Below are 12,113 nucleotides of genomic sequence, written 5' to 3'. Positions count from 1 at the left end.
TGTCTCCACATACCCCTACATGTCAATACATGCCCCTACATGTCCCAATTTACCCCTACATGTCCCCACATACCCCTACATGTCCCTACATATCCATACATGTCCGCACATACCCCTACATGTCCCCGCATACCCCTACATGTCTGCACATACCCCTACATGTCCCCAGATACTCCTGCATGTCCCCACATACCCCAACATGTCCCTACATGTATATACATATCCCTACATGTCCCCACATGTCCCCACATACCCCTACATACCCCTACATGTCCCCACATACCCCTACATACCCCTACATGTCCATACATACCCCTACATACCCCCACATGTCTCTACATATCCCTACATGTCCCCACATACCCCTACATGTCCCCACATACCCCTACATGTCCCCACATACCTCTACATGTCCCCACATACCCCTACATGTCCCCACATACCCCTATATGTCCCCACATACCCCTATATGTCCCCACATACCCCTACATGTCCCCACATACCCCTACATGTCCCCACATACCTCTACATGTCCCCACATACCCCTACATGTCCCCACATACCCCTACATGTCCCCACATACCCCTACATGAACTCAGTGGTCCAGTAAAACCTGTGTTGACTCTTCAGGCCTACCATTCACCCCTGTAAAGCAGCCCAGTCTCTTGGTTGTTAAATGAGAGAGCACAGAGGAGACATGTGATACCCATCAGTGTTCAAAGTGTTATGGGGCTGGTCCCCACTATGTGCTCCTCTCTCTCTCTCTCTCTCTCTCTCTCTCTCTCTCTCTCTCTCTCTCTCTCTCTCTCTCTCTTTATCTCTCTATCACAGATAAAAGCACAGCCCAGATCACTAGGGAACAATTAGTCTCGGCCGTCTAATAAAATCTCTTGCACGCCTCAATCTCCCTCATTTTCATAAACTTCCCTCCTATTCTCCACCACGCATAACATTAGCATTAACCCACACTAAGGAGGCTGTGAAACCATCTATCTCTACAAGCCATAACCCTCCTATCCTCTACATTTCTCTTTTTCCCTTTCAGTCTTTCTCATGTACATCATTCACCTCCTGGCTTTCTCTTCCTTTTATCCCTCACTCCATCATACTGCCTACCAATTGTCTTCTCTTCCATTTATCCCTCACTCCATCATACTGCCTACCAATTGTCTTCTCTTCCATTTATCCCTCACTCCATCATACTGCCTACCAATGGTCTTCTCTTCCATTTATCCCTCACTCCATCATACTGCCTACCAATGGTCTTCTCTTCCATTTATCCCTCAATCCATCATACTGCCTACCAATTGTCTTCTCTTCCATGTACCCCTCACTCCATCATACTGCCTACCAATTGTCTTCTCTTCCATGTACCCCTCACTCCATCATACTACCTACCAATTGCCTTCTCTTCATGACTACCTCTGTTTATAGACTGAATCCATCTCCATCTTTCCCCCTTTCTTTCATCTGTTTTACTAACCCTACCTCTGTTGGATTGGTGGAGCCAAAATAGCAGTGCAAAAACCAAGCCAATAGATCATTTTGACAGTTTAATTCCAATTCTTGATTATTAGCTAATTTGAAAATTATATTATCCAACCATCCAATTAAATTGGTCTATATTTACAATCATCATCAAGCATCAGGTGTTAATTGTAGTACCATCTATCAAGAGTGAGCTTTCACATCCACCAGGGAGTATGACAGTGAGGTGAATTTATAGCTGGTTTGATGGAGGTGTGTGTGTGTGTTTGAATTGACTGAATTGTGTGTCCCCACAAGGCTAGTTATACAAGACTGTGTGTGTGTGTGTGTGTGTGTGTGTGTGTGTGTGTGTGTGTGTGTGTGTGTGTGTGTGTGTGTGTGTGCGTGCGTGCGTGCGTGCGTGCGTGCGTGCGTGCGTGTGTGCGTGCGTGCGTGCGTGCGTGCGTGCGTGTGTGTGTGTAGCATCATCTATTCTGTTCTATCCTCAGTGCTCTGTACTCTTCACTCTGTGCTTCTACATGTTCACAAACACAGACAGAGAAAAGAGACAAAGCGAAATGGAAAGGCACGGAGAGAATGATGAAGGGATTTCACGCATTTCCTTGTCTTTTTCCTCTTCTATCTAACCCTGTTTGGGCTGGGGAAAGCATTTCCCTGTCTTTTTCCTCTTCTATCTAACCCTGTTTGGGCTGGGGAAAGCATTTCCTTGTCTTTTCCTCTTCTATCTAACCCTGTTTGGGCTGGGGAAAGCATTTCCTTGTCTTTTTCCTCTTCTATCTAACCCTGTTTGGGCTGGGGAAAGCATTTCCTTGTCTTTTCCTCTTCTATCTAACCCTGTTTGGACTGGGGAAAGCATTTCCTTGTCTTTTCCTCTTCTATCTAACCCTGTTTGGGCTGGGGAAAGCAATTCCTTGTCTTTTCCTCTTCTATCTAACCCTGTTTGGACTGGGAAAGCATTTCCTTGTCTTTTTCCTCTTCTATCTAACCCTGTTTGGGCTGGGGAAAGCAATTCCTTGTCTTTTCCTCTTCTATCTAACCCTGTTTGGGCTGGGGAAAGCATTTCCTTGTCTTTTCCTCTTCTATCTAACCCTGTTTGGGCTGGGGAAAGCATTTCCCTGTCTTTTTCCTCTTCTATCTAACCCTGTTTGGGCTGGGGAAAGCATTTCCTGTCTTTTTCTCTTCTATCTAACCCTGTTTGGGCTGGGGAAAGCATTTCCCTGTCTTTTCCTCTTCTATCTAACCCTGTTTGGGCTGGGGAAAGCATTTCCTTGTCTTTTCCTCTTCTATCTAACCCTGTTTGGGCTGGGGAAAGCATTTCCTTGTCTTTTTCCTCTTCTATCTAACCCTGTTTGGGCTGGGGAAAGCATTTCCTTGTCTTTTCCTCTTCTATCTAACCCTGTTTGGACTGGGGAAAGCATTTCCTTGTCTTTTCCTCTTCTATCTAACCCTGTTTGGGCTGGGGAAAGCAATTCCTTGTCTTTTCCTCTTCTATCTAACCCTGTTTGGGCTGGGGAAAGCATTTCCTTGTCTTTTTCCTCTTCTATCTAACCCTGTTTGGGCTGGGGAAAGCATTTCCCTGTCTTTTTCCTCTTCTATCTAACCCTGTTTGGGCTGGGGAAAGCATTTCCCTGTCTTTTTCCTCTTCTATCTAACCCTGTTTGGGCTGGGGAAAGCATTTCCCTGTCTTTTCCTCTTCTATCTAACCCTGTTTGGGCTGGGGAAAGCATTTCCCTGTCTTTTTCCTCTTCTATCTAACCCTGTTTGGGCTGGGGAAAGCATTTCCCTGTCTTTTTCCTCTTCTATCTAACCCTGTTTGGGCTGGGGAAAGCATTTCCCTGTCTTTTTCCTCTTCTATCTAACCCTGTTTGGGCTGGGGAAAGCATTTCCCTGTCTTTTTCCTCTTCTATCTAACCCTGTTTGGGCTGGGGAAAGCATTTCCCTGTCTTTTTCCACTTCTATCTAACCCTGTTTGGGCTGGGGAAAGCATTTCCCTGTCTTTTTCCACTTCTATCTAACCCTGTTTGGGCTGGGGAAAGCATTTCCCTGTCTTTTCCTCTTCTATCTAACCCTGTTTGGGCTGGGGAAAGCATTTCCCTGTCTTTTTCCTCTTCTATCTAACCCTGTTTGGGCTGGGGAAAGCATTTCCCTGTCTTTTTCCTCTTCTATCTAACCCTGTTTGGGCTGGGGAAAGCATTTCCTTGTCTTTTTCCTCTTCTATCTAACCCTGTTTGGGCTGGGGAAAGCATTTCCCTGACTTTTTCCTCTTCTATCTAACCCTGTTTGGGCTGGGGAAAGCATTTCCTTGTCTTTTTCCTCTTCTATCTAACCCTGTTTGGGCTGGGGAAAGCATTTCCCTATCTTTTTTCCTCTTCTATCTAACCCTGTTTGGGCTGGGGAAAGCATTTCCCTGTCTTTTTCCTCTTCTATCTAACCCTGTTTTGGCTGGGGAAAGCATTTCCTTGTCTTTTTCCTCTTCTATCTAACCCTGTTTGGGCTGGGGAAAGCATTTCCTTGTCTTTTTCCTCTTCTATCTAACCCTGTTTGGGTTGGGGAAAGCATTTCCCTGTCTTTTTCCTCTTCTATCTAACCCTGTTTGGGCTGGGGAAAGCATTTCCCTGTCTTTTCCTCTTCTATCTAACCCTGTTTGGGCTGGGGAAAGCATTTCCCTGTCTTTTCCTCTTCTATCTAACCCTGTTTGGGCTGGGGAAAGCATTTCCCTGTCTTTTTCCTCTTCTATCTAACCCTGTTTGGGCTGGGGAAAGCATTTCCCTGTCTTTTTCCTCTTCTATCTAACCCTGTTTGGGCTGGGGAAAGCATTTCCTTGTCTTTTCCTCTTCTATCTAACCCTGTTTGGGCTGGGGAAAGCATTTCCCTGTCTTTTTCCTCTTCTATCTAACCCTGTTTGGGCTGGGGAAAGCATTTCCCTGTCTTTTTCCTCTTCTATCTAACCCTGTTTGGGCTGGGGAAAGCATTTCCTTGTCTTTTTCCTCTTCTATCTAACCCTGTTTGGGCTGGGGAAAGCATTTCCCTGTCTTTTTCCTCTTCTATCTAACCCTGTTTGGGCTGGGGAAAGCATGTCCCTGTCTTTTCCTCTTCTATCTAACCCTGTTTGGGCTGGGGAAACATTTCCCTGTCTTTTTCCTCTTCTATCTAACCCTGTTTGGGCTGGGGAAAGCATTTCCCTGTCTTTTTCCTCTTCTATCTAACCATGTTTGGGCTGGGGAAAGCATTTCCCTGTCTTTTTCCTCTTCTATCTAACCCTGTTTGGGCTGGGGAAAACATTTCCCTGTCTTTTTCCTCTTCTATCTAACCCTGTTTGGGCTGGGGAAAGCATTTCCCTGTCTTTTCCTCTTCTATCTAACCCTGTTTGGGCTGGGGAAAGCATTTCCTTGTCTTTTTCCTCTTCTATCTAACCCTGTTTGGGCTGGGGAAAGCATTTCCCTGTCTTTTTCCTCTTCTGTCTAACCATGTTTGGGCTGGGGAAAGCATTTCCCTGTCTTTTTTCCTCTTCTATCTAACCCTGGTTGGGCTGGGGAAAACATTTCCCTGTCTTTTTCCTCTTCTATCTAACCCTGTTTGGGCTGGGGAAAGCATTTCCCTGTCTTTTCCTCTTCTATCTAACCCTGTTTGGGCTGGGGAAAGCATTTCCTTGTCTTTTTCCTCTTCTATCTAACCCTGTTTGGGCTGGGGAAAGCATTTCCCTGTCTTTTTCCTCTTCTATCTAACCCTGTTTGGGCTGGGGAAAGCATTTCCTTGTCTTTTCCTCTTCTACCTAACCATGTTTGGGCTGGGGAAAGCATTTCCTTGTCTTTTTCCTCTTCTATCTAACCCTGTTTGGGCTGGGGAAAGCATTTCCCTGTCTTTTCCTCTTCTATCTAACCCTGTTTGGGCTGGGGAAAGCATTTCCCCGTCTTTTTCCTCTTCTATCTAACCCTGTTTGGGCTGGGGAAAGCATTTCCCTGTCTTTTCCACTTCTATCTAACCCTGTTTGGGCTGGGAAAGCATTTCCCCGTCTTTTTCCTCTTCTATCTAACCCTGTTTGGGCTGGGGAAAGCATTTCCCTTGTCTTTTTCCTCTTCTATCTAACCCTGTTTGGGCTGGGGAAAGCATTTCCCTGTCTTTTCCTCTTCTATCTAACCCTGTTTGGGCTGGGGAAAGCATTTCCCTGTATTTTTCCTCTTCTATCTAACCCTGTTTGGGCTGGGGAAAGCATTTCCCTGTCTTTTTCCTCTTCTATCTAACCCTGTTTGGGCTGGGGAAAGCATTTCCTTGTCTTTTCCCCTTCTATCTAACCCTGTTTGGGCTGGGGAAAGCATTTCCCTGTCTTTTTCCTCTTGTATCTAACCCTGTTTGGGCTGGGGAAAGCATTTCCCTGTCTTTTTCCTCTTCTATCTAACCCTGTTTGGGCTGGGGAAAGCATTTCCCTGTCTTTTTCCTCTTCTATCTAACCCTGTTTGGGCTGGGGAAAGCATTTCCCTGTCTTTTTCCTCTTCTATCTAACCCTGTTTGGGCTGGGGAAAGCATTTCCCTGTCTTTTTCCTCTTCTATCTAACCCTGTTTGGGCTGGGGAAAGCATTTCCCTGTATTTTTCCTCTTCTATCTAACCCTGTTTGGGCTGGGGAAAGCATTTCCCTGTCTTTTTCCTCTTCTATCTAACCCTGTTTGGGCTGGGGAAAGCATTTCCTTGTCTTTTTCCTCTTCTATCTAACCCTGTTTGGGCTGGGGAAAGCATTTCCCTGTCTTTTTCCTCTTCTATCTAACCCTGTTTGGGCTGGGGAAAGCATTTCCCCGTCTTTTTCCTCTTCTAACTAACCCTGTTTGGGCTGGGGAAAGCATTTCCTTGTCTTTTTCCACTTCTATCTAACCCTGTTTGGGCTGGGGAAAGCATTTCCTTGTCTTTTTCCTCTTCTATCTAACCCTGTTTGGGCTGGGGAAAGCATTTCCCTGTCTTTTTCCTCTTCTATCTAACCCTGTTTGGGCTGGGGAAAGCATTTCCCCGTATTTTTCCTCTTCTAACTAACCCTGTTTGGGCTGGGGAAAGCATTTCCTTGTCTTTTTCCTCTTCTATCTAACCCTGTTTGGGCTGGGGAAAGCATTTCCCTGTCTTTTTCCTCTTCTATCTAACCCTGTTTGGGCTGGGGAAAGCATTTCCCTGTCTTTTTCCTCTTCTATCTAACCCTGTTTGGGCTGGGGAAAGCATTTCCCTTGTCTTTTTCCTCTTCTATCTAACCCTGTTTGGGCTGGGGACAGCATTTCCCTGTCTTTTTCCTCTTCTATCTAACCCTGTTTGGGCTGGGGAAAGCATTTCCCTGTATTTTTCCTCTTCTATCTAGCCCTGTTTGGGCTGGGGAAAGCATTTCCCTGTCTTTTTCCTCTTCTATCTAACCCTGTTTGGGCTGGGGAAAGCATTTCCTTGTCTTTTCCTCTTCTATCTAACCCTGTTTGGGCTGGGGAAAGCATTTCCCTGTCTTTTCCTCTTGTATCTAACCCTGTTTGGGCTGGGAAAGCATTTCCCTGTCTTTTTCCTCTTCTATCTAACCCTGTTTGGGCTGGGGAAAGCATTTCCCTGTCTTTTTCCTCTTCTATCTAACCCTGTTTGGGCTGGGGAAAGCATTTCCCTTGTCTTTTTCCTCTTCTATCTAACCCTGTTTGGGCTGGGGAAAGCATTTCCCTGTCTTTTTCCTCTTCTATCTAACCCTGTTTGGGCTGGGGAAAGCATTTCCCTGTATTTTTCCTCTTCTATCTAACCCTGTTTGGGCTGGGGAAAGCATTTCCCTGTCTTTTTCCTCTTCTATCTAACCCTGTTTGGGCTGGGAAAGCATTTCCTTGTCTTTTCCTCTTCTATCTAACCCTGTTTGGGCTGGGGAAAGCATTTCCCTGTCTTTTTCCTCTTGTATCTAACCCTGTTTGGGCTGGGAAAGCATTTCCCTGTCTTTTCCTCTTCTATCTAACCATGTTTGGGCTGGGCAAAGCATTTCCTTGTCTTTTTCCTCTTCTATCTAACCCTGTTTGGGCTGGGGAAAGCATTTCCCTGTCTTTTTCCTCTTCTATCTAACCCTGTTTGGGCTGGGGAAAGCATTTCCTTGTCTTTTTCCTCTTCTATCTAACCCTGTTTGGGCTGGGGAAAGCATTTCCTTGTCTTTTTCCTCTGCTATCTAACCCTGTTTGGGCTGGGGAAAGCGATACAGTATGTCATGCTTAACAGTTCAGACACACAGAGAACCCATATCTCCAATCCACATATCTTAGCACTTCTCGACTCATGAATCCTGTCTCATGAATTGCTGTATAATTAAGCAAGAATGCTCGAGGAGGTGTGGTATATTGGCCATATACTACAAACCACAGAGGTGCATTATTGCTATTATAAACTGGCTACCAACGTAATTAGAACAGTAAAATATACCCATGGTATACAGTCTGAACCACTCTCTCTGTCCATATGTCTATGGGTATACTTATCTCTCTCTCTCTCTCTCTCTCTCTCTCTCTCTCTCTCTCTCTCTCTCTCTCTCTCTCTCTCTCTCTCTCTCTCTCTCCAGATGATGTGCCGCCCTACTTTAAGACGGAGCCGGTGCGGAGCCAGTTGCACCTGGAGCGTAACAGGCTGGTGTTGACATGTATGGCGGAGGGGAGCTGGCCCCTGGAGTTCAAATGGATCCATAATGGCACTGAGCTCACACGGTTCTCATTGGAGTACAGGTGAGTACTGCCACTGTATACTTTACACACCCCTATAGATCCAAAATGGCGCATAGCGCACCCTGCATCCCACTGCTCGCTTGCCTCTGAAGCTAAGCAGGGTTGGTTGGTCCTGGATGGGAGACCAGATACTGCTGGAAGTGTTGTTGGTGGGCCAGTAGGAGGCACTATTCTGGTAAAAAAAAATACAACAAAAAATAAGAAAATAAATCATCATGGCCACTAATTGGTTAATTCATCCCTCCTCTCCCCTGAAGCTATTCCAGAGAGAGAGAGAGAGAGAGAGAGAGAGAGAGAGAGAGAGAGAGAGAGAGAGAGAGAGAGAGAGAGAGAGAGAGAGAGAGAGAGAGAGAGAGAGAGAGAGAGAGAGAGAGAGAGAGAGAGAGAGAGAGAGAGAAAGAAAACAGAGAAAAGTGTTAACTGGGAGATCTTAATCATGTGGCAAACCCTGGTCTTATCTCTAGAAGTGGTGTGCTCTGTCAGAGGTCTAAATGGAACGTTGAGACGGTGAGCTGACACTGGACCTGTTACACCACACACTGGACTGAGGTGAACAAAGGTCTAGTGTTGAAGGAGCTGCTTGCTGCTCTCTACAATGCCTCAGGGAGATAAAAACACGCACAGAGAGAACACAGCAGTAACAGTCAGTGCATCAGGACCAATACACAGATGGAAAACATAATGGCTCACGGCTTAGTGGGACCAATGCTCGTAATTACTGGACAGGCTATTGTCTGTCTGTGTTATTGAGTGATTGAGTGTGTGTGTTACTGGGTGATTGAGTGTGTGTGTTACTGGGTGATTGAGTGTGTCTGTGTTATTGGGTGAGTGATTTAGTGTTTGTTTGTGTGTGTGTGTTATCGGATGTTTGAGTGTGTGTCCTTGCATGTGTTTGTAGTGGCCCCATCCCTCACAATGTCCTCCCCAGTGACAGGTAAGGGGAGATGGGCAGTGGGAAGGTCAACGCCAGCCTTATGGTAATGAGGTTATGCAAGGTCTCTGGTGATCAACACTGTTTTAAAGACTCACACAGACACCAGGACACGCAACCTTCTGTCCTTAGGCCACTGATCAGGCCACTGATGTCACTGATGTCATGTGCGTGCGAACATGACACATGCATTTCTGCTTGCGTGCTTGTGTGAATACTTGTGTGTTTCCATGTGGTTTTGTGTGTTGAAAGAGAGATGAGAGAGAGAGAGAGAGAGAGAGAGAGAGAGAGAGAGAGAGAGAGAGAGAGAGAGAGAGAGAGAGAGAGAGTTTGAAAGCTGGAGAGAATAAAAGACATCAGAGCAATGGAGGGAGGAGGTGGAGGAAGAGGAAGAGGAGTGTATGTATGGAGCCATAAAGAGCACATCTGGCCTTGCCTTTTAACTCCCCTCCACTTTAGCTATCAGAGAGAAGCAGTGAATTCACATACAGACACGCTGCCTTAACAGCCTCTCTAAGCCCCTCTCCGCTCTACTCTTGTCAGGCCCTCTCCTCGCCTCATCTTCTCCTCCTCTGACTTAAAAGCAGTAATCTTCTTCGTGCCTCGGCCCTGGCCCTGCCACCGAGCGTGTATATTTTTTATTAACAGAAACAATTTCATGCCAGCTCCGAACAAATTAACATGAGTTCAATCCAATAATATTCCTTGTCTAGAGGGGTAGGGGACAAGCTGGGCTCGCTAACTAAATAGCAGGCGTAAGAAGGAGGGGTGTGGAAATGTGAGTGTGGTATTAGAGTCGGGACCTTCACTGCTGTAACTTGGAACAACAGTAAGGGGAATAGACCAGGGATTTGTCCCAAATGACACCATATTCCCTAAATGGTGGGCCCTGGACACATACTCTATAGTGTTTTACTATTGCTATAGTGCTTCGTCTGCTTGCAATGTCCTATCCAACCCAGGTGACACAGCAACACAGAAATATGGTGGGCAGGGAAAATATATAGACTTTTCAGCTCAGGAGGCTAATATTCTTTATATTGCTACATTGTCCTCCCTCGTGGCACTCCTGTTATATTAGTGTCAGTGCAAAGAGCTTTAGAATCATTACACATCTTAGAGAAGGAGTCTACAGGTGTACACAGTGCTCAATACAGACACAAACACAAGCTGAACAACTCATCAGTGCTCACACATGGTGTTGCGATGGCAGTGGCATCTTGTCCTGAGCAAATTTAATCATCTGCATTGCTACATTGTGAGAGCAAGACTCCTTTTCAGTGTTAAACGCCACAGACGGCACACGTTTTGGCTTGGGTACAGAGGTAGCATTTGCTTCTTTTCCTTGAGCAAACAAGCACAAAGTTTGACTGTGAATAGTTTGGCTGAATAGTTGGATTGCTGTGTAGAGTAGAGAGCTGGGTAGCACAACTAGCATCCGGAGCAACTGAGTCTCTCCACAGTACAATACAATGGATTCTGTTCCATAAACATTATGCTATTCTGTTCTGCTATCACTGATGCGGTGAAAAGAATACAAACATTTAAAGATGAACTACGCTTTATGCAACATCTTTTTCAGTGCGAAATCATTACACCTTCTGTATAACTGAAAACATCCATTATTTCCTCTCAACATTCTTACCTCCCCCAGACACAATAACTTGACTCTCTCTCTCTCTCGCGCGCTATTTCTTTCTCTGTCTCTCTCTGCCTCTCTCTCTGTCTCTCTCTGTCTCTCTCTCTCTCTTTCTGTCTTTATTAGGGTTAGTCAGAGAGTGTGTGCATGTTTGAGTGTGGAGTTGAACAGTGTGCCTGGTCACGGAGTGCTCCAGTGTTAAGGGATTCATTCACTGAGGCTTTTGAAATGCCATTCCATGCATAGTGTATTTACTGGGGATGCGTGTGCTTGTGACGGGCCTATGAGAGGGTCACCAACCTGCCGTACCTTTGCCACACTGTAACGTCATCAGTCCCACCTGTCACCGGCTCTGACTGTGGCATGGAAAGATCACATGATTGCACATGTGACATTTCCACGTTTTGCACATGTGAAATCATGTGAACCATGTGTTTTTGGAAGACTTCACACTTGAGGATATTTCCGTTTCAAATGTGGATTTTCACATTTGTCCTGCAAACAAAAATAAGTCTTTATGATAAACATACAGTGCTTTTAACATACAGTGTTTTCAACGTACATATTTGACATATACTACACATGCCAAATGTATGTGGACACCCACTCGTCAGACATCTCATTCCAAAATCATGGCTATTAATATGGAGTTGGTCTCTCCTTTGCTAATACAACAGCCACTCTTCTGGGAAGGCTTTCCACTAGGTGTTGGAACATTACTGGGGGGACTTGCCTCCATTCAGCCACAAGAGCATTAGTGAGGTCGGGAACTAATGTTGGGGGCGATTAGGCCTGGCTCGCAGTCGGCGTTCAAATTCATTCCAAAGGTGTTTGATGGGTTTTAGGTCAGGGCTCTGTGCAGGTCAGTCAAGTTCTTCCACACCAATCTGGATGGACCACACTTTGTGTACAGGGGCATTGTCATGCTGAAACAGGAAAGGGACTTCCCTAAACTGTTGCCACAAAGTTGGAAGCACAGAATCGTCTGAAATGTCATTGTACGCTGTAACGTTAAGATTTCCCTTCACTGGAACTAAGGAGCCGAGCCTGAACACTGAAAAACAGCCCCAGACCATTATTCCACCTCCACCAAACTTTACATTTGGCACTACGCATTGGGGCAAGTAGTGTTCTCCGGGCATCCTCCAAACCCAGATTCATCCATTAGACTACCAGATGGTAAAGTGTGATTCATCACTTCAGAGAAGGCGTTTCCACTGCTCCAGAATCCAATGGCGGCGAGCTTTACATTACTCCAGCCGACGCTTGGCAATACGCATGGTGATCTTAGGCTTCTGTGCAGCTGCTAGGCCATGAAAACCCATTTCATGAAGCTCCCGACGAACAGTTATT

The 12,113-nt window shown here is 45.8% G+C and overlaps 1 protein-coding gene across 7 annotated transcripts in view; it reads left to right on the top strand.

Annotated features, from left to right (window-relative positions):
- The window catches only part of sdk2b (sidekick cell adhesion molecule 2b), a 520,366-nt gene that overhangs the window by 367,813 nt on the left and 140,440 nt on the right, over positions 1 to 12,113 (top strand). For all 7 annotated transcript variants that reach the window (XM_052478026.1, XM_052478027.1, XM_052478023.1 and 4 more), the window contains exon 2: positions 8,031 to 8,190. In XM_052478026.1, coding sequence (XP_052333986.1) covers positions 8,031 to 8,190 — 160 coding nt within the window. The remainder of the gene's footprint in view (positions 1 to 8,030; positions 8,191 to 12,113) is intronic.

This window comes from Oncorhynchus keta, chromosome 24 (assembly GCF_023373465.1).
Source record: "Oncorhynchus keta strain PuntledgeMale-10-30-2019 chromosome 24, Oket_V2, whole genome shotgun sequence".
NCBI classification, from domain to species: domain Eukaryota; kingdom Metazoa; phylum Chordata; class Actinopteri; order Salmoniformes; family Salmonidae; genus Oncorhynchus; species Oncorhynchus keta.
This window is presented reverse-complemented; position numbering and strand designations above follow the sequence as displayed.